The sequence below is a fragment of the Pongo abelii genome, chromosome 2, assembly GCF_028885655.2.
Source record: "Pongo abelii isolate AG06213 chromosome 2, NHGRI_mPonAbe1-v2.0_pri, whole genome shotgun sequence".
NCBI classification, from domain to species: Eukaryota; Metazoa; Chordata; class Mammalia; order Primates; family Hominidae; genus Pongo; species Pongo abelii.
In genome coordinates, this window is record NC_085928.1 from 97,741,195 (window position 1) to 97,765,137 (window position 23,943).

General features: G+C 37.7%; 1 protein-coding gene across 20 annotated transcripts in view; it reads right to left on the reverse strand.

Annotated features, from left to right (window-relative positions):
- CCDC66 (coiled-coil domain containing 66) overlaps nucleotides 1-23,943 on the reverse strand; it is a 69,108-nt gene that overhangs the window by 29,882 nt on the left and 15,283 nt on the right. For 10 of the 20 annotated variants that reach the window (XM_063721554.1, XM_024244030.3, XM_024244029.3 and 7 more), the window contains 3 exon segments: nucleotides 5,968-6,099; nucleotides 5,329-5,579; nucleotides 5,042-5,126 (listed from right to left, as the gene is read on the reverse strand). In XM_063721554.1, the coding sequence (XP_063577624.1) occupies nucleotides 5,042-5,126; nucleotides 5,329-5,579; nucleotides 5,968-6,099 (468 nt within the window). 20 annotated transcript variants of the gene reach the window in all.

A 23,943-nucleotide genomic window follows, 5' to 3' on the forward strand; every position in this document is an offset into this window, starting at 1 on the left:
GAAAACCTGAACAGACCAATAATGAGTAATGAGACCGAATCGGTAATAAAAAAGTCTCCCAACAAAGGAAAGTCCAGGACCAGACAACTTCACTAATGAATTCTACCAAACTATCAAAGAACTAACCAATTCTTCTCAAACTATTCCAAAAAAATCAATGAGGAGGGAATTTTCCCTAACTCATTCTGTGAGGCCAGCATTACCCTGATACCAAAGCCAGAGATGGACACAACAAAAAAGAACAAAGAAAATTACAGGCCACTATCTTTGATGAACATAGATCCAAAATTCTCAACAAAATACTGGCAAACTCAATCCAACAGCACATGAGAAAACTAATACCCAATAATTAAGTGGGATTTATCCCAGGGATGCAGGCAGAATTCAACATACACAAATCGATAAATGTGATACATCACATCAACAGAATGAAAGACAAAAGCAATATGATCATCTCAATAGACAAGAAAAAACATTTCACAAAATTCAACATCACTAAATAATAAAAACTCTCAACAAACTAGGCACAGAAGGTATATACCTTAAAATAATAAAGACTATATATGACAAACCCACAGCTAATGTCATACTTAATGGGGAAAAGCTGAAAGCCTTTCCCCTAAGAGCTAAAACAAAACAAGGATGCCCACTTTCACCATTCTTATTCAACACAGCAACAGAAGTCCTAGCCAGAGCAACCAGGCAAGATAAATAAAAGGCACCTAAATTAGAAAATAAATAAAATAAAATAAAAAGTCCCCTATGCAAAAATTACCCAGGCATGGTGGCGCACACCTGTAATTCCAGCTACTTGGATGGCTGAGGCATGGGAATTGCTTGAACCCAGAAGGTGGAGGTTGTAGTGAGCCAACATTGTGCCACTGAAGTCCAGCCTAGGTGACAGAGCTGTCTCAAAACAAACAAACAAACCAACCAAAACAAACTAAAATCAAAATGTCCCCTTTGCTGATGTTATCATCTTATATCTTAAAAACCCTAGACTGCACTGGCACAGTGGCTCATGCCTGAAATCCCAGCACTTTGGGAGGCCAAGGCGGGTGGATCACCTGAGGTTAGGAGTTCGAGACCAGCCTGGCCAACATTGCGAAACCCCATCTCTACTAAAAAAATAAAAAAATTACAAGGTGCGGTGGCACACGCCTGCAGTCCCAGCTACTTGGAAGGCTGAGGCAGGAGAATCGCTTGAACCTGTGAGGCGGAGGTTGCAGTGGGCTGAGATCGCGCCACTGCACTCTAGCCTAGGCAAAGAGGGAGGCTCTGTCTCAAAAAAAAAAAAAACAAACCCCAAAACAAAATCTAGACTCCACAAAAATACTCACATCTGATCAATAAATTCAGTAAAGTTGCAGAATACAAAATCAACATACAAAAATCAGTAGCATTTCTATATACTAGCTGAGAAATAAATAAAGAAGACAATCCCACCTACAATAGCTGCAAAACAATAAAATATCTAGGAATAAATTTAACCAAGGGGGTTACACATTTCTACACAAAAAACTACAAAACAGATGAAAGAAACTAAAGAGGATACAAACAAATGACAAGACATCCCATGTTCATGGATCAGAAGAATTATGCCCAAGGCAATCTACAAATTCAATGCTATCTTTATCAAAATACCACCTTCATTTTTCACAGAAGTAGAAACAATTCTAAAATTTCTATGAAACCAAAAAAGAGCCGTAATAACCAAATCAAGGTGGATCAAAAGAACAAAGCTGAAGGCATCACACTACCTGACTTCAAAATACATTACAAGACTATAGGAACCACAACAGCATGGTATTGGTATAAAAACAGACATATAGATCAATGGAACAGAAAAGAGAATCCAGAAATAAATCCATGTATTTACAGCCAACTGATTTTCAACAAAAGTGTCAAGAACATAGTTGGGGAAAGCACACACTCTTCAATAAATAATGCTGGGAAAATTGGATATCTATATGCAGAGGAATGAAACCAGAGCCCCATCTCTCACCATATTCAAAAAACAATTCAAGGGCTGGTGTGGTGGCTAATGCCTGTAATCCTAGCACTTTGGGAGGGCAAGGCAGGTGGATCATTTAAGGTCAGGAGTTCAAGACCAGCCTGGCCAACATGGTGAAACCCCATTTGTACTAAAAAAAAAAAAAAAAAAAAAATTAGCCAGGTGTAGTGGCATGCACCCATAATCCCAGCTACTCAGGAGGCTGAGCGGGGAGAATCGCTTGAACCCGGGAGGTGGAGGCTGCAGTGAGCTGATCATGTCACTGCATTCCAGGGTGACAGTGTGAGACTCCACTTCAAAAAAAAAAAAAAAAAAATTCAAGATGGATTAAATAGTTAAATGTATGACCCAAAAATGTAAACCTACTAGAAGAAAACATACAGAAAACACTTCAAGACACTTGTATAGAGTTTATGGTCGAGACCTCAAAAACACAGGGACCAAAAACAGACAAACAGGGCTACATTGAATTAAAAATCTTCTGCACGGGAAAGGAAACAATAACCAGAGTGAAACAGACAGTCTGTCCCCCAGTTTGAATATTCAGTAGTTTGAATATTCAACAGCTTGCATATTCAGTAGTTTGAATATCTGCAAACTATTCATCCAACAAGGGGCTACTATCCAGAATACATAAGAAACTCAAACTAAACACACACACACACCAAAATCCAAATAATTCCATTAAAAAGTGGGCAAAGAACATTAATAAACATTTTTCTAAAGAAGACATATAAATGGCAAACAGGTATATGAAAAAATGCTCAACATTACTAATCACAGAAATGCAAATCAAACCCATAATGAGATATCATATCGCCTCAGTTAGAATGGCTATTACTAAAAAGACAAAAATGCTGGGCCCGGTGGCTCATGCCTGTAATCCCAGCACTCTGGGAGGCTGAGGTTGGAGGACTGTTTGAAGCAAGGAGCTCGAAACCAGTCTGGTCAATATAGTGAGACTGTGTCTCTATAAAATAAAAAAATTAACATTAGCCTGACATGGTGGCGCATGCTTGTAGTATCAGCTACTGGGAGGCTCGGGCAGCAGGACTGCTTGAGCCCAGGGGTATGAGGCTACAGTGAGCCATGATCATGCCACTGCATACCAGACTGGGCAGCAGAGCAAGACCCTGTCTCAAAAACAAGCAAACAAACAAACCAAAAGACAAAAACTAACAGACGCTGCCAAGGAAGTGGAGAAAAGGGAATCCTTATACATTGTTAGTGGGAATGTAAATAAATACAGCCACTATGGAAAACAGTACGGAGACGTCTCAAAAAACTAAAAATGGAACTACCATATGATCCAGCATTCCCAGTACTGGATATTTATCAAAAGAACATGAAATCTGTATATCAAAAGGAAACCTGCACTCTTGTGCTAATTGTAGCACTATTTACAATCTAAGTGTCCATCAATGAACAAATAGATAAAGAAAATGTGGTATATACACAATGGGATACTATTTGGCCATAAAGAAATAATAGAATCTTGTCATTTACAGCAACACAGATGGGACTGGAGGTCCTTATGTTAAGTGAAATAAGCCAGGTATATAAAGATAAACATCACATGTTCCCACTCATATGTGGGAGCTAAAAAAGTAGGTCTCAAGGAGCTAAAGAATGGAATGATAGGTATCAAAGGCTGGGAAGGGTGTGTGTGCGGGTGTTAGTGATCAAGAGAGGTAGGTTAATGGGTACAAACATATGGTTAGATGAAAGGAATAAGTTCTAATGTTTGATAGCAATAGTAAGGTGACTATGGTCAGCAACAGTGTATTATATATTTCAAATTGGCTAGTAAACTTGAAATGTTCCCAACACAGAAATGATAAATACTCAAGGTGATAGATACCAGAATACTCTGGCTGAATCATTACATTCTACATATATAACAAAATATCATATGTATCCTATAAATATATAAAACATTATATATCACTTTTTAAAATCCATGAAGCATTTGTTTGGTGACTGTAGAAATAAGTTTTATCAGCATATTGAAAGTATTATTTATATAAGTGAAGTGGAAATGTCAAATTTCCAATGCACTTCTCCCATCTCCCATTTGTACTGTCAAGTTCTACATGCCTTTTCTTCAACCCTAGGAGGGCTACTGGAGGAAATGATATTAAAAAAACTGAAGAAATAATCTCAGTTCTTAGCATAGTGCCTGGTAAGTAGCAGATGCTCTGCAAATGTCTGCTCACTAAGTGTAACATTAATGATGCCAAATTCATGTATCAAAGGATTTAAAGAATTATGCAGATATTAAAGTCCCTTTAGCATTAGGCTAAAACCAGGACAGGAAGTTTTAATTTTAATTTTAGCCTCCTTTCTTATATTATGAATTTCTTTTTTTTTTTTGAGATGGAGTCTCACTCTGTCGCCCAAGCTGGAGTGCAGTAGCACAGTCTCAGCTCACTGCAAGCTCCGCCTCCCAGGTTCATGCCATTCTCCCGCCTCAGCCTCCCGAGTAGCTGGGACTACAGGCGCCTGCCACCACGCCCGGCTAATTTTTTGTATTTTTAGTAGAGATGGGGTTTCACCATTCACAGGATGGTTTTGATCTCCTGACCTCGTGATCTGCCCACTTAGCCTCCCAAAGTGCTGGGATTATAGGTGTGAGCCACTGTGCTTAGCCACTATGCATTAGATTTCTTAGTCATAATTCTAGTTCAATCCCTATTCAAAGAATGAATTCTCATCTTAAACAGAACTCAGGAGAAATAAATTGATTAAAAAAAAAAAAAACAGTACTAACCTAAGACAATACAAATTCACATATACAACTTAATATATTAAAGACCTTCTCTACTGGAAGGCAGGTGGCTGTAGTATGTTATAAGCATAATTCTAATATTACAATGCCAGTTGTGGTAGGGAATGGATTCGTGACACAACTGGACAGGACCTATGCTGTAAAGTTTACATCAGAATTTAAATTTCCATTTACTTAGGTATATGTTCACCATGACTGTTACTTATTAAGATAAAGAACAATGTTTAACAATGCAATACCTGATGCTCTAATTGTTTTTGTCGTCGTCTGTCTCGTTCCTCAATCTGAGCTGGGTCCAAGAGAGCAGTCATAGAACGGAGAAAGCTGGCAAGATACATACATTAGCTATTCAAAACCTCAAAAAGGTAGATTCAACAAGCTAAATCATTTTTGTTTGGGATAAATCTACTAATTATTTCTATTTCAAAGACAAATACCAAACCTGAAACCAATTAGACATAACAACAGTCTTACTAAAGCACGCAGACTTTCTTAAAAATCAATAAATACATAAGCATGAACTTACTTTGTTTTCTTACTGTTTGCCATAACCACATCCTTAATAGGTTTTGCTATATGCTCCTCCTCTGAAGGTTCAACCTGGCTTCCAGTTGTAGGTGTACAAACACTGCTGACATCAGCCAGCTCCTGAGTGTCAGGAGAGACACAGAAGTACTCAGGTTGTTTGTGTGTTGACCGAGAGGACAGCTGAGATTGAGAACCAGGATAACTCTTTAATGAATCAAAGTGCATTGCCCATCTGTCATGTTCCTCACCCTAATGATGACAAATAAGAATTGGCTAAGAATTTTTCCAATTATTCTCATATATAATTCTAAATGACAACCAAAGATGATTTCTAAAAGTCACCTTAGAGCAGAATAAGCATCATAAAAATTAACAAGACTGTACTGTTTAGAGTCTTTATACATATAGATAACTAGCTTCGAAAATTTGAGAAATTCAAAGAATTAGAAAATTTCTAAAAAGTTGTAAGAAGCTATGCAACATCACATAATGCATTCAATGAAACAGGTTCACATGGGCAAATGTGGAATAAATGGAATATTCTGGTCTTGTCAAGTTTCAGAATACTTCTAGTTTTAATTGATTAAAGACTTTGATTTTATTTTTTCTTTTATAGCCATAAAACCTCATAAGTTACCTTTGAATATATAATTTTTTCCTCTATTTTTCTTTGACGGTCATCTTCTATTTGCTTATTCAACTCTTCAATCCATTTTCTCTGCAGTTCTTGTTTCACAGCACTGAAAGCGTGCTCCAGCAGTACTGTTTCCTAAACAACAGTCATAAAAGCCATCTAAAGTTCAGTTCTCTTTTTCTAATCACTTAATATGTACAAATCTTGCCAAAGTAACATACAGATTTAATCCAGTGAGGCACTGACTGTAAGAGGAGCAATAACTTCAAACGAATTTGAATTCAAAGAATTAAGCAGATATATTCTGATACTCAGAATCATATTTTAAATGTACTAGAGCAGAGAGATATAATAAGATATCTAAGTGTAAGGGAAGGGAATTTTCTAATGAAAAACAGAAAATTCTTTCTCCAAAACAATTAAAAGACTTCCAAAATTCAGCTGGATACAGCAGCTCATGACTATAATCCCAGCATGTTGGGAGGCTGACATGGGCAGATCACTTGAGCCCAGGAGTTCAAGGCCAGCCTGGCCGACATGGCAAAATCTCATCTCTACTAAAAAAAAAAAAAAAAAAAAAAAAAATTAGCCAGGTGTGGTGGTGCATGTCTGTAATCCCAGCTACTTGAGAGGCTAAGACACAAATCACTTGAACCCGGGAGGTGGAGGTTGTAGTGAGCTGAAATCATGCCACTGCACTCCAGCATGGGCAACAGAGTGAGACCCTGTCTCAAAAAAATTGTTTTTCAAAATTCTTTCTCTTTTAGAGGCTGAAAGAGTTATTAACAATTTAAAACAGATGAATATTGTTTTACATTTGGCTTTGGAATACAACAAATATTGTCTTTGGACCAAGAACAAGGAGAATATAGAAAGATGTGTGAGAGCAAGAGACTTTCCCTATTGAATCATGTCTCTCTCTAGGAGAACCTCTGTCTTCTAGGTTTCTGCTACTGCAGCTCCATCACAGCCTATGATGTTTCAATAACAAAAATATACTGTGTCCAGAACAAGTCTTTGAATCTTAAGGAAAAAGTAAAAAATGAAAACAGTAGCATAAAAGTTTGCTGCCACTTTAATTGATGAGTTTAGGATACTCTTTTAAAAAAGGAAAAAAATATATTCTACTCAAATTGTTCTGAAATGCAACAGGCAAACAACAAAACATTTCATTACATGAAATAACTACAAGACATAATTAAGAAAAATGGTTTGACAGAATCCTACAATGATGATATACCTCACAATGTTACTTTCTTCCCTTGTTTTTACCAGAAAAGGTCACAAAGCTCATAGTTTACAACTCACTGCTTTGATCAGAAGAAATATTTATACAAAAAGTAAAGATCCTTCTATCTCAGGTCCTCCTACAGTCTGAACAGATTAAAAAGCATCCAACTTATTTAAGTCTAAAACAATCACTTCAAAAGGAACATTGTCTTTAGGTAAAAGATTTAACAATTTTTATACCTCAAGAAATGTTTTAGAGGTCAAAATGGAAAAACAAAAACGAGCATTGTCCAACCTGTGGCCCAAGACAGCTTTGAACGTGGCCCAACACAAATTTGTAAACTTCCTTAAAACATTATGAAACTGTTTTGCAATTTTTTTTTAAGTTTATCAGCTATCACAGTGTTAGTTTATTTCCTCTGTTGCCCAAGACCGTTTTTCTTCTTGCAGTGTGACCCAGGGAAGCTAAAAGAGTGGATACTCCCAAATTGCAAATGGACCCTTTGAACTCCCTAAAGAAAATTTTCAACAAGGTAACTCAATAGTCTTAGAATGCTGTATATTTGTTTAAGTTTGATGTAACCAGATCTGATTCCATATTTTAGTGTAGTGGCACTGCAAATTATTCAGGGATTAGATAAAAGTGAAAATTACCCTTAAAAATTCCTTGAACACTCAAAATGTTTTATATATATTTATAACCCTAAGATAACTGAACAATCAGATCTCTCAGTTTAGTCTTTAATTTCTTACTCAAGGATGTCTTACAAAGCTACTACCACTTAACTGCATTTCATTTCTGTCGTAGACTGGGAAAGCCTTTAAATTATTCTTACATTCTTTTTCACAAGTCTCTCCCAATGTGCATTCAGTTAGAAGAATGAAAAACATGGGAGTGGGAGATGGGGAGAGGTAGTAGGTAGAACTGCATTCCTTTTGGTTTACTGCATGCATTTAGTTGAAGGTGAGTAAGGCATATTTGTGTATAACACCAGACACACTGTAACAAGTGTTTTGACCTTCTTCTAGCATTCTCTCTCACTAAATCCTCCATACAGTTAAAGAAAGAAGCCTCTTTTCCCAGGCTAACTGACTTTTTCACTGTATCTCCCTATTATTGACCTGAGACTTCCCCTACATAAAAACTGGTTTCCTAAACGTGTTTTGAGCCTATTCTCTTTTTTTTGTTTTTTTTTTAGGCAGGGTCTCACTGTCACCCAGGCTGGAGTGCACAATCACGGCTCACTGCTGCCTCAACCTCCCAGGCTCAAGTGATCCTCCTGCCTCAGATTCCCATCTGGGACTACAGATGCACGCCACCACACCTGGCTATTTTTATTTTTTTGTAGAGACAGGATTTTATCATGTTGTTGCCGAGGCTGGCCTTGAACTCCTGGACTCAAGAAATCCACCTGCCTTGATCTCCCAAAAAGCCACTGCACATGGCCTATTCTCACATGGCAGCCTTGTGTAAAAACTCAAAGGAAACCCATTACAACCTTCCCCTAAAATAGTTCCTGATGTTACAGAGTCCTAATGTAATTCTTTTAGTCTTCAGATTATTCTGTTAGGAAATCTTAGTCTCACTCCTGATTCAAATGCTGTACAAATGGCAGCTGGTAAGTCAGAACTGAAAATAAAGGGCTTTTCAAATGGTCCACTACAGATGCCTGTTTCCATTTCATGTAATTCTCCCCTTAAAGCAGTCTTATAAAAATGCAGCTTTGGGAAAGAACACTCAGTGTTGACTTTGCCATGGGCCAGAACAGCCCTTCTTGCCAGTTCATGATTCCCCAGTTAAGATGACAACATCCACCTGCCTACCTTGTCTACTGGCCATGCAGAAAAAGGTATTCATTTGGGTGGTAGGGACGTCGCGACACTGGATTACAAAGACCATTACCTTACAGGAGGAACAGCAGCAAAACACAGAGCTGAAATCACTTTTTAAAAAACAAAATTACTTTGAACTTAAAAATTATTTAAAATCCCTCTGGAACCAGAAGGCCCATAGAGGTTTAACAAATGGCTAAAAATCCGTTTCTCATGTATTTGCCATATATCCTCTTTGGAGCCATGTCTATTAAAATTCTGCCAGTTAAAAAAATTGGGTTGTCTAATTAGTGAATGTTTAGTTTTTAAAAATATGTGCTGGATGTAAGTCCTTTTATCAAGGATTAATTTGCAAACATTTTCTCCCTCTATTTTATAATCTTAACTTTAACCTTCCAAGAACAGAACTTCTGATTAGGTCATTCATCAATTTTTTAACAGATCATCCTTTCAATGTTGTGCTAATGACATTGGTACATTAATTCTTGTGTCTAGCCACCTTTATTAAATTTACCTATTATTTTTATAAATATGATGACTATCATTGATTTGTGAATGTTAAACCTAGCTTGCTTTCATTCATTGAATAGACCCAACTCATCATGATTTATTATTCTTTCTTGTATTTATTTTTCTTTCTTTTATTTCCTGTCGGGTTTTGGTATTTAAAAATGTTAGTTTTGCATATCAGGTTTACTACCCTCATAAACAACCTAAAAGGTTTTCACTTCTACCTTAATTGTTGGGAAGAATTCACCAGTAAACACATTTGGTTCTGGAGTTTATTTTGTTGGGTTTTTAGTAATGAGCTCAATTTCATTAATAAAGATAGTACCATTCTGATTTACTGCTTCTTGTGTCAATTTTAGTAATCTATGTTTTTCTAATAATTTGCTCATTTTTAAGCCCAAATTCTCTAACTTATTGGTGAAGTTATTCAGAAAATCCCCTTCTCTTTCTAATGTCATATTCTCTGGTAATATCTCCTTTTTAATTCATCTCAATTTTATGAGGGGTTTATCAATTTAAATAACTTTTCAAACAATTAACTTTTGGCTTTGTTAATTCTATTGTACGTATTTCCAGTTTTACTAATATCCACTCTGACCTACCTTGGACTTAAATTTTGCTGTTCTTTCTCTAACCTCTTGAGATGAATACTTTAGGTCACTATTCCTTGATTTTCAGTCTTTCAAGAGATGCATTTAAGGTGAAAAATTTCCCTCTCAGCACAGGAAACCTACATTTTGATATGTAATATTTTCATTATCACTCAGTTAAAAATATTTTCTAATGTGAATTTCTCTTTCAGTCAGAAGTATACTGCCTAATTATCAAACATTTGGGAATTTTCTAGTTACTATTTGTTACTGATATCTAGCTTAATTCCATTATACAGTCTGATTCTGTGTCCCCACCAAAACTCATGTTGAATTGGAATCCCCAGTGTTGGAGGTAGGGCCTGGTGGGAGGTGACTGGATCACAGGGATGGTTTCTCATGGTTTAACATCACCCCGCTTGGTGCTATCATTGCGATAATTTCTCATGAGATCTTTTTATTTTTTAGGTTGATGCAAAAGTAAATTGCGGTTTTTGCCATTGAAAGTAATGGGTAAAACTGCAATTACTTTTTAAAAAAATTATTTCTATAGGTTTTGGGGGAACAGGTGGTATCTGGTTACATGAGTAAGTTCTTTAGTGGTGATCTGTGAGATTCTGGTGTACGCATCACCTGAGCAGTACAGATTGAATCCAATTTGTAGTCTTTTATCCCTCAGCCCCCTCCCAGCCTTTCTCCACAAGTCCTCAAAGTCCACTGTATCATTCTTATGCCTTTGCATCCTCATCATAGCTTAGCTCCCACTTATGAGTGAGAACATAAGATGTTTGGTTTTCCATTCCTGAGTTACTTCACTTAAAATAATACTCTCCAACTCCATCCAGGTTGCTGCAAATGCTATTCATTCATTCCTTTTTATGGCTGAGTAGGATTCCATCATATATCCATATCTATATCTATCTCACAGTTTCTTTATCCACTCATTGATTGATGGGCATTTGGGCTGGTTCCGTATTTTTCGAATTGTGAATTATGCTGCTATAAATGTGTGTGCAAGTATCTTTTCCGTATAATGACTTCTTTTCCCCTGGGTAGTTACCCAGTAGTGAGATTGCTGAATCAAAGGGTAGTTCTACTTTTGGTTCTTTTTTCATTTTTATTTTACTTTTATTTTTTGAGACGGAGTCTCTGTCACACAGGCCGGAGCACAGTGGTGCGATCTCGGCTCACTGCAACCTCTGCCTCCTGGATTCAACCAATTCTCCTGCCTCAGCCTCCTGAGTAGCTGGGATTACAGGCGCCTGCCACCACGCCTGGCTAATTTTTGTATTTTTAGGAAATGGGGTTTCACCATATTAGCCAGGCTGGTCTCGAACTCCTGAGCTCAGGAGATCCGCCTGCCTTGGCCTCCCAAAGTGCTGGGATTACAGGCATGAGCCACCACGCCCAGCCTAACTTTTAGTTCTTTAAGGAATCTCCACGTTGTTTTTCATAGTATAAGATCTGGTCATTTAAAAGTGTGTAGCCCTCCCTGCTACCTCTCTCTTGGTCCTGTTTCTGCCATGTTAGACGCCTGCTTCCATTTTGCCTTCCACCATGACTGAAAGTTCCCTGAGGCCTCCCCAGAAGCAGAAGCCACTATGCTTTCTGTATAGTCTGCAAAACTGTAAGCCTATTAAACCTCTTTATAAATTACCCAGTCCCCAGAGATTTCTTTACAGTAATGAGAGAACAAACTAATAAAATCCACTATAACATTCTATGTAATGTGAACCTGTGAAATTTGTTCAGACTTTTATAGCCTACTAAATTATTAATTCTCACTTTTTACTTTGAATATTTCATCTACAGATTCTTTGGGGTTTCTATATACGTGACAAATAACTACACTTTCATTTTTTCCTCTCCAATTCTTAGGACTTGAAATTTATTTTCCTTGTTATATTGCCTAGAACCACCAATACAAATAGTAATAATATATTGGCATCTTATCTCTTTTTAGAGACAGGGTCTTGCTCTGTGGCCCAAGCATAATCATAGCTCACTGCAGACTCTAACTCCTGGGCTAAAGTAATTCCGTCACCTCAGCCTCCAGAATAGCTAGGACTACAGGCACATCCCACCATGCTCGGCTAATTTTTTAGTTTTTTTTGTGTTGTGGAGGCAGGGTCTCACTATGTTGCCCATGCTGGTCTCAAACTCTTGGCTCAAGGCAGCTGCTCTTCTGCCCTGGCCTCCCAAAGTGCTGAGCTTACAGGCGTGAGCCACTGTATCCAGCCCATAATTTTAAATAATGTATAATTTTATTGTAAGTGTGTCTCTTTTAAGCATCAAGTCTTTGGAGTTTTCATACCTCTGCTTTTTAACCAACGATTTTTGACTTTTCAGAGTTGATTCTTGTTATCTTGCTATTACTATTTATCTTGATATTTACTGTACAAACTATGTTGGCAGATACTCTTTATAATTATACTAATGGTTACTTTAGTTTTCTTTTTTTTTTTTTTTTTTTTGGGAAAGAGTCTTGCTCTGTCCCCAGGCCAGAATGCAGTGGCACGATCTCGGCTCACTGCAACCTTTGCCTTCCGGGTTCAAGTGATTCCCCTGCCTCAGCCTCCTGAGTAGCTGGGATTACAGGTGCGCGCCACCATACCTGGCTAATTTTTTTTGTATTTTTTAGTAGAGATGGGGTTTCACCATGTTGGCCAGGATGGTCTCGATTTCCTGACCTCGTGATCCACCCGCCTCAGCCTCCCAAAGTGCTGGGATTACAGGCGTGAGCCACCATGCCTGGCTGGTTACTTTAGATTTGTACATTCTTTAACTTTTATCTGATTTTCACATTCATAATAAACTCTGCCTTTATGGAGAGATCACACAACAGCTAAACACTTTGCACAATATTCTAACAAAACAAATGCATAAAGAATTAGAAGGTTCTCCTTGTTTCCTTCCACTGTCCTTCACCAGAGTGAGACAATACCAACATTCTGCTTTTTGTGTGTGTTTGTGTGTTTATGTATGTGCTAGTCTTTTAAAGCCTTTCTTTAAATATAGATATGGTTATAGTATATGCATTATTCTGTAACTTACTCTTTTCATTTCACAATGTCTTAGAGACTTTTGTGTCAGCTACTCATTACTTTCTAACCACAAAATTCTTGTAAATTGTTTTAATTTTGACACATTTTTCTGATCCAGAAATGGTCTTTAAGAACTTTTGTATTAAAAGAAATATTTGGGAGAAATATTTTATGTAATTATTCAGGTCTGAGTATGTCTATGTTCTCTTTATACATGAACATCTTGTCTAGGCATTAAATATTTTAGCTCTATCTATTAAGCCTTTATAAATATTGCTATACTATATACAGAGGAGAAAACTAAGGTTACTTTGATTTTTGTTGTCATTTTCTCATATTTAAATGCTTGAAGAAGTATATCCTTATTCTTGATATTTGTAAACTTATTATGATATACCTTCAAATTGGCCTCTTTTCATTCATTCAGCCTAATTTTCTTCTGAATCTAGAAAGTTTTTTCTATGAAACTTAATATATTATTACTTCTGTTTTCTTCTTTAGGAAAGCCTATGATTCAAGATTGTATTTTTATAAGCTATTTATAATATCTTTGATGCCAGATTTTTCATTTCTCTTGAAACTTCTTCCTATATTCTGGGAGTGTTCCCATAGCAATTTCTTCTTTTTCCTCACTGTAATTTAATATTATACCAAGTCTTTTTTCTTTCCTATGAGTGTATGTATTATTGTTTTCTTCCACTCATCTTATGTTGGGCCTATTCCTGTACAAAGATTTCCTGGACCACTTCAATTCCTTAAGATATGAGTAGATAAAAACTGAGTGAATATTTTCTTAAAAAACTCTTAACTATGCCATACAAGGGGCTCCTCCTAAACATGTATGACATGATACAGATGTCTTTTGCGCTATCCTTTATGTTTTTTTGCATTTCACAAATACATATAATATTTTTAAAAGTAAGAAAGTTGGCCAGGCACAGTACCTCAAGCCTGTAATTCCAGCCCTTTGGGAGGCAAAGGCAGATGGACTGCTTGAACCCAGGAGTTTGAGACCAGCCTGAGCAACCCTGTCTCTACAGAATACGAAAAATTAGCCAGTCATGGTGGCATGTGCCTGTAGTCCCAGCTACTTGTAAGGCTGAGATGGGAGGACTGCTTGAGCCCAGGAAGGTCAAGGCTGCAGTTAGCCGTGATTGTGCCAGTGCACACTAGCCTGGGTGACAGATTATGAGACCCTATCTCAAAAAAAAAAATAATAATAATAATAAAAGTTGAGAAGTCAAAAAAGGGAAAGATATGTAGAATTCAGTTATGATTATGCATATATGAATATCTTGAGCATTAATGTAGATCAAAGTTTATGTATCTACTCATCAAGAAAGCAAAACAGTACCAGAAGGATCCACATCAAACTCTTGCACTAGACAATGACCATCACTAAGATTCTATAAAACACTTTTAGAATATTCAGCAAAGTTGCAGGAGATAAAACCAACACACAAAAATAAGTTGTGTTTCTATATACTAATCTATATACTAATAAAGAACAATTCTTCAAGGGTATTTAAAAAAATTCCAGGGGAGGTTCCAAGATGGCCAAATAGGAACAGCTCCAGTCTGCAGCTCCCAGTGTGAGCAACGCAGAAGACGGGTGATTTCTGCATTTCCAACTGAGGTACTGGGTTCATCTCACTGGGGACTGTCAGACAGTGGGTGCAGCCCATGGAGCAGGCGGGGCATCGCCTCATCCTGGAAGCGCAAGGGGTCGGGGAATTCCCTTTCCTAGCAAAGGGAAGCCATGACAGACGGTACCTGGAAAATTGGGACACTCCCACCCTAATACTGCGCTTTTCCAATGGCCTTAGCAAACGGCACACCAGGAGATTATATCCCACACATAGCTTGGAGGGTCCCATGCCTACGGAGCCTCGCTCACTGCTAGCACAGCAGACTGAGATCGAACTGCAAGGCGGCGGCGAGGCTGGGGCGGGGGTGGGGGGCGTCTGCTATTGCTGAGGCTTGAGTAGGTAAACAAAGCATCAGGGAAGCCGGACTGGGTGGAGCCCACCGCAGCTCAAGGAGGCTTGCCTGCATCTGTAGACTCCACCTCTTGGGGCAGGGCATAGCTGAACAAAAGGCAGCAGAAACTTCTGCAGACTTAAACGTCCCTGTCTGACAGCTTTGAAGAGAGTAGTGCTTCTTCCAGCACAGAGTTTGAGATCTGAGAACGGACAGACTGCCCCCTCATGTGGGTCCCTAACCCCCGAGCAGCCTAACTGGGAGACACCTCCCAGTAGGGGCCGACTGACACCTCATACAGCTGGGTGCCCCTCTGAGATGAAGCTTCCAGAAGAAGGATCAGATAGCAACATTTGCTGTTCTGCAATATCTGCTGTTCTGAAGCCTCCGCTGGTGATACCCAGGCAAACAGGATCTGGAGTGGACCTCCAGCAAACTCCAACAGACCTGCAGCTGAGGGTCCTGACTGTTAGAAGGAAAACTAGCAAACAGAAAGGACATCCACACCAAAACCCCATCTGTACGTTACCATCATCAAAGACCAAAGGTAGATAAAACCACAAAGATGGGGAGAAACCAGAGCAGAAAAGCTGAAGATTCTAAAAATCAGAGCGCCTCTTCTCCTCCAAAGGAACACAGCTCCTAACCAGCAATGGAACAAAGCTGGACAGAGAATGACTTTGATGAGTTGAGAGAAGGCGGCTTCAGACGATCGGTAATAACAAACTTCCCCAAACGAAAGGAGGATGTTCCAACCCATCGCAAAGAAGCTAAAAACCTTGAAAAAAGATTAGACGAATGGCTAACTAGAATAAACAGTGTAGAGAAATCCTTAATGACCTGATGGAGCTGAAAACCATGGCATGAGAACTACATGACAAATGTACAAGCTTCAGTAGCTGATTTGATCAAGTGGAAGAAAGGGTATCAGTGATTGAAGATCAAATGAATGAAATGAAGCAAGAAGAGAAGTTTAGAGAAAAAAGAGTAAAAAGAAACGAACAAAGCCTCCAAGAAATATGGGACTATGTGAAAAGACCAACCAAGCAGACCTAATAGACATCTACAGAACTCTCCACCCCAAATCAACAGAATATACATTCTTCTCAGCACCACATCACACTTATTCCAAAACTGACCACGAAGTTGGAAGTAAAGCACTCCTCAGCAAATGTAAAAGAACAGAAATTGTAACAAACTATCTCTCAGACTACAGTTCAATCAAACTAGAACTCAGGATTAAGAAACTCACTCAAAACCACTCAACTACATGGAAACTGATCAACCTGCTCCTGAATGACTACTGGGTGCATAACGAAATGAAGGCAGAAATAAAGATGTTCTTTGAAACCAATGAGAACAAAGACACAACATACCAGAATCTCTGGGACACATTTAAAGCAGTGTGTAGAGGGAAATTTATAGCACTTAATGCCCACAAGAAAAAGCAGGAAAGATCTAAAATTGACACCCTAATATCACAATTAAAAGAACTAGAGAAGCAAGAGCAAACACATTCAAAAGCTAGCAGAAGGCAAGAAACAACTAAGATCAAAGCAGAACTGAAGGAGATAGAGACACAAAAAACCCTTCAAAAAATCAATGAATCCAGGAGCTGGTTTTTTGAAAAGATCAAAGAAATTGATAGACCACTAGCAAGACTAATAAAGAAGAAAAGAGAGAAGAATCAAATAGATGCAATAAAAAATGATAAAGGGGATATCACCACTAATCCCACAGAAATACAAACTAACATCAGAGAATACTATAAACACCTCTACACAAATAAACGAGAAAATCTAGAAGAAATGGATAAATTCCTGGACACATACACCCTCCCAAGTCTAAACCAGGAAGAAGATGAATCCCTGAATAGACCAATAACAGGTTCTGAAATTGAGGCAATAATAGCCTACCAACCAAAAAAAGTCCAGGACCAAACGGATTCACAGCCCAATTCTACCAGAGGTACAAAGAGGAGCTGGTACCATTCCTTCTGAAACTATTAAATTCAATAGAAAAAGAGGGAATCTTCCCTAATTCATTTTATGAGACCAACATCATCCTGATACCAAAGCCTGGCAGAGACACAACAAAAAAAGAGAATTTTAGACCAATATCCCTGATGAACATCGATGCAGAAATCCTCAATACTGGCAAACCGAATCCAGCAGCACATCAAAAAGCTTATCCACCATGATCAAGTTGGCGTCATATCTGGGATGCAAGGCTGGTTCATCATACGCAAATCAATAAACATAATCTATTCACATAAACAGAATCAATGACAAAAACCACATGATTATCTCAATAGTTACACAAAAGGCCTTCAACAAAATTCAACACCCCTTCGTGCTAAAAACTCTCAATAAACTAGGTATTGATGGAACGTGTCTCAAAATAATAAGAGCTACTTATGACAAACCCACAGCCAATATCATACTGAATAGACAAAAACTGGAAGCATTCCCTTTGAAAAACGGCACAAGACAAGGATGCCCTCTCTCTCCACTCCTATTCAACATAGTATTGGAAGTTCTGGCCAAGGCAATCAGGCATGAGAAAGAAATAAAGGGTATTCAAATAGGAAAAGAGGAAGTCAAATTGTCTCTGTTTGCAGATGACATGATTGTAAATTTAGAAAACCCCAACATCTCAGCCCAAAATCTCCTTAAGCTGATAAGCAACTTCAGCAAAGTCTCAGGATACAAAATCAATGTGCAAAAATCACAAGCATTCCTATACACCAATAACAGACAAACAGAGAGCCAAATCATGAGCGAACTCCCATTCACAACTGCTACTAAGAGAATAAAATAACTAGGAATACAACTTACAAGGGATGTGAAGGACCTCTTCAAGAACTACAAACCACTGCTCAAGGAAATAAAAGAGGACACAAACAAATGAAAACCATTGCATACTCATGGATAGGAAGAATCAATATCATGAAAATGGCCATACTGCCCAAAGTAATTTATAGATTCAATGCTATCCCCATCAAGCTACCATTGACTTTCTTCACAGAATTGGAAAAAACTACTTTAAATTTCTTATGGAATCAAAAAAGAGCCCAAATAGCCAACACAATCCTAACCAAAAAGAACAAAGCTGGAGGCATCATGCTGTCTCACTTCAAACTATACTACAAGGTTACAATAACCAAAGCAGCATGGTACTGATACCAAAACAGATATATAGACGAATGGAACAGAACAGAGGCCTCAGAAATAACACCACACATCTACAACCATCTGATCTTTGACAAACCTGACACAAACAAGCAATGGGGAAAGGATTCCTTATTTCATAAATGGTGTTGGGAAAACTGGCTAGCCATATGCATAAAACTGAAACTGGACCCCTTCCTTACACCTTATACAAAAATTAACTCAAGATGGAATAAAGACTTAAACGTAAGACCTAAAACCATAAAAACCCTAGAAGAAAACCTAGGCAATATCATTCAGGACATAGGCATGGACAAAATGACTAAAACACCAAAAGCAATGGCAACAAAAGCCAAAATTGACAAATGGGATCTAATTAAACTAAAGAGCTTCTGCACAGCAAAAGAAACTACCATCAGAGTGAACAGGCAACCTACAGAATGGGAGAAAAATTCTGCAATCTACTCATCTGACAAAGGGCTAATATCCAGAATCTATAAAGAACTTAAACAAATTTATAAGAAAAAATCAAACAGCTCCATCAAAAAGTGGGCGAAGGATATGAACAGATACTTCTCAAAAGAAGACATTTATGCAGCCAAGAGACACATGAAAAAAAATGCTCACCATCACTGGCCATCAGAGAAATGCAAATCAAAACCACAATGAGATACCATCTCACAGCAGTGAGAATGGTGATCATTAAAAAGTCAGGGAACAACAGGTGCTAGAGAGGATGTGGAGAAATAGGAACACTTTGACACTGTTGGTGGGACTATAAACTAGTTCAACCATTGTGGAAGACAGTGTGGCAATTCCTCAAGGATCTAGAACTAGAAATACCATTTGACCCAGCCATCCCATTACTGGGCATATACCCAAAGGATTATAAATCATGCTCCTATGAAGACACATGCACACGTATGTTTACTGCAGCACTATTCACAACAGCAAAGACTTGGAACCAACTCAAATGTCCATCAATGATAGACTGGATTAATACACATACATCATGGAATACTATGCACATATACACCATGGAATACTACGCAGCCATAAAAAAGGATGAGTTCATGTCGTTTGTAGGGACATGGATGAAGCTGGAAACCATCATTCTGAGCAAACTATTGCAAGGAGAGAAAACTATACACTGCATGTTCTCACTTATAGGTAGGAACTAAACAATGAGAACACTTGGACACAGGGTGGGGAACATCACACATCAGGGCCTGTCATGGGGTGGGGGGAGGGAGGAGGGATAGCATTAGGAGATATATCTAATGTAAATTATGAGTTAATGGGTGCAGCACACCAACATGACACATGTATACATATGTAACAACCCTGCATGTTGTGCATATGTACCCTAGAACTTAAAGTATAATAATAAAAAAAACTCCATGTATAATGGCATAAAATTTTTTGAAAAAATCCCATGTACAATGGCATCAAAAAGAAAAAAATACTTAGGAATAAACTTAACCAAAACAATAACAAGAAAAATATATAAAAAAACAAAAAAAAATTTTTAAATTAAAAAGAAAAACTTAACCAAGAAGGAGTAAGACTTGTACACTGAAAACTACAAAACATTGCTAAAAAAAATTAAAGACACAAATAAATGGAAAGGTATCCTGTATTCATGAATTGGAAGACTTAATATTATTGAGATATTAATATTACCCAAAGCAATCTACAGTTTCAATGCAATCCCTATGAAAATATCAATAATCTTTTTTTTTGCAGAAATAGAAAAATCCATCCTAAAATTCATATGGAATCTCAAGGGACCACGAATAGACAAAACAATCTTAAAAAAGAAGAAAGTTGGAAGGGTCATACTTCCTGATTTCAAAACTCACTCCAAAGCCACAGTAATCAAAATGGTGAGGCAGTAGCATACAGACAAATGGAATAGAGGAGTCCAGAAATAAATCCTCACATACACAGTCAAATAGTTTTGGACAAGGGAGCCAACACCATTCAATGGGGAAAGGACATTCTTCAACAATGGTGCTAGGAAAAACTAGATATCCACATGCAAAAGAATAAAGTAGGGCCCTGACCTCATACCATATAGAAAACTTAATTCAAAATAGATCAAAGACCTAAACATAAGAGCTAGAACTAGAAAACTCTTAGAAGAAAATACAGTCTGATGATCAGACTTGGCAATGGTTTCTTTGATAGGACACCAAAAACACAGGCAACAAAAGAAAAGACATAAAATGGGCTTCATCAAAATTAAAGACTTTTGTGCATCAAAGGACACTACTATCAAGAGAGTGAAAAAGTAGCTCACAGAATGGGAGAAAATAGTTGTGAATCATGTATTTGATAAGGGATTATCATACAAAATATATAACTCCTACAACTCAACAACAAAAAAACCCCAAAAAACCTGACTAAAATGGGCAAAGGATCTCAATAGACATTTCTTCAAATATATGCAAATAGTCAATAAGCATGTGGGAAAATGTTCCACATCACTGATCATTGGGAAATGCAAATCAAAACCACAATGATACCATTTCACAACCATTGGGATGGATACTGTCAATAAATCAGAAAGTAAGTGTTGGTGAGGATGTAAAGAAATTGGAACACAGTGCACTGCTGATGGAAATATACAGTGGTACAGCTGCTGTGGAAAGCAGTGTAATAGTTTAACACAAAATTACAAAATTAAAATTGGTAAAAATTTAACATAAAAAATTAAACAAAAAATTATCACACAATCCTGCAATTCCACTTCTGAGTACACACCCAAAAGAATTGAAGCAGGAACTCAAAAAGATTATTTATACACCAATGTTCATAGCAGCATTATTCCCAATAGCCAAAAGGTAGAAACAATCCAAATTTCTATCCATGGATTAATGGATAAAGAAAACATCGTATATACATACAATAGGATGTTATTTAGCATTGAAAAGAAATGAAATTCTGACACATGCTACAGTATGGGTAAACCTTGAGGACATTATGCTAAGTGAAATAAGCCAGTCACAGGCTGAGACAGGAGAATCACTTGAACCCAGGAGTTCGAGGCTGGAGTGCAACATGACTGTGCCTGTTCAGCCTGGGTAACAAAGTGATACCCCCAACTCTTTAAATTATAAGTAGAACAAAACTTTGTTAGCATTTGTTCTATTGTCAGTCACTATTCTAAGCACTTTATATGCATTACCTCATGTTTTAACACTCAAGGCTTTGGTGACTGCCTACAACCAAACTTCTTTCCCTCCCAATTATATGGAGAGGCTAACTAGATATTCAAATAGTATAAATAGTTGTAGCTACAGCTGGGATTTCTGAAAACAACTGCTCTAAGGTATTTGAGAAAACGGCTTTTTTGTTACACAGCAAATTCCTTTTCCCTCAATAACATCTCTCCAATTTTGTACCACATTCGCATACAAATACATAAAAACTGATTTTTTTTTTTTTTTGAGATGGAGTCTTGCTCTGTCACCCAGGTTGGAGTGCAGTGGCGCGATCTCGGCTCACTGCAACCTCCGCCTCCCAGGTTCAAGCAATTCTCCTGCCTCAGCCTCCCAAATAGCTGGGACTACAGGCACGCGCCACCATGCCCAGCTAATTTTTGTATTTTTAGCAGAGACGGGGTTTCACCATGTTGGCCAGGATGGTCTCGATCTCATGACCTCATGATCCGCCCACCTCGGCCTCCCAAAGTGCTGAAATTACAGGCATGAGTCACTGCGCCCAGCCAAAACTGCATTTAAATAGTAAAAAAAATGAGCCGATAATCATACTCTTTTAACTCGTGGTTGTCCAGTCCTGGATATAGTATGTGTTTCGTTTTCTAGTCCTTCTCCCATCATCAATCCCCACAAACTTTTGATTCCAAAAAATTTTTAAATAACTTTATTGGGTTTTTTTAGTTATTTAAAAAAAGATACACATGAGGAATAGAAGTAAAATTCTAAGTCCCCCAACCAACTGAATGGATCATCTCTTGGCCAAGGACCCCAAAGTGCCTTGAAAACTGAGTTCTTGGCCATGAGTGGATGGGGAAATCAGACATACCACATTATACCTCCTCCCTCCCTGGCTAACCACTATTTAGCCTAAGGGCTAAACAGAAACCAGCCCTTCAGAAAATGCCAGCACTGATACCAACCAACCACCTGATGCTTCTGGCCAAAAGGTTTTTGTGTCCTCTGCTTCACTTTTTGATGTCAGAGGGCTGAAAACTCTACCCTTGGATCATGCTAATGCTGCCATTTTTTGTACATGGGACCCATGAAGGGGCATAAAACTCAATTGTGCATGCATGTTTCTCCTTTCATAAATATTCATGACTCCTCCTATAGCTTATTAAATACGTATATTCAGCCACTTCACTCAGCATAAATTCCTGTTCCCTTCCCCAACACCTTGAAGTTTCTGGCTCCTGGCTGGCCGAAGGCTATGCTTCCCAGCCTGTCAGAATGGCCATGCTGCAGGTTGCAACCGCTGAAGAGAAATAAAGTTCTCCTTTCCAAATTCATGAGCCTCGTCATTTCATCAGGTGACAAATACTATCATTAAAAAATATATACAAAATATTTTAAAACCTAAATGTCACCTCAAATGGTACTTTACTTGCATTAACAATCTGGTATGGATTATCCCCAGATAATAAATGACCTAAAAAGCCATGCGAATTAAGAAATAAATTATATATTGACATTTCAACTGAAAATTTGGCAACTGAAATTATTTAACATTTTTAGTATTACAGATTTTTTATCCTGATGTTGAGAAGTGAATAAGCCAACAATGGATCCTCACCAACTTCATGAAAACTTAGTTTTAGCTACAGCTTTCAATGGTGTCTGCATACAACTTCTAAACTTTACACACTTAAAATTATCACCTAGAGCTACAGAATTTTCCAAAATGAGTTCTACCAAGACAACCTTATTGCCTTTTCAGTCAAAGTGCTTTTGGGATTGTGGGCAAATGCAATTAGGATTTCATTCCTTTTGTTAATGTAAAATTATCAACAGACAACAAAAGTATTCAATGTAGGCAAGTCAGCTCTACATGAAGCAGAATAGACAGCCATGCAAAAAATTTAACTTGAAGGGGTTCTATAAGAAATTTACCTAATTAGGCCATAGTGCCAAAAATTTCTACCACCAGAATCATCTCTTTAGGAGAATCATCCCTTTAGGTTACTACATTATTTTCAGAATACATTTGCTAAAATGTAAATGTTCACAAGGAGGAAGGGATAGTAAATGTAAAAAAGAAATGAAGGCAAATGAAGCATAATACACTCAAGTAAAAATTAACTGATAACTAAAAATAAGGAGGACTTAGATTCTCTCCTTCAAGGAAAATAGGTTAGAGGTCAAATACTAAAAGGTTTAAATATCCAAAGTACTGACACTTAGGACTTACCTCTAAAGTCTGACTAGCTCTAAGAAGTGAATGACCCATCAGCTTGGACCACCATAACCTGGCTACGAGACTGTGATAGAATGCTTGAAGAGCTAGCAGAAGTGTAAAAATAAATAGAAAAACAGTGACACTGTTTCTTTACCCAAAATTAACCACAGATAAAATTTAAAAATCACAAAAGCACTACACAAGGCACACTTGGCATATGTG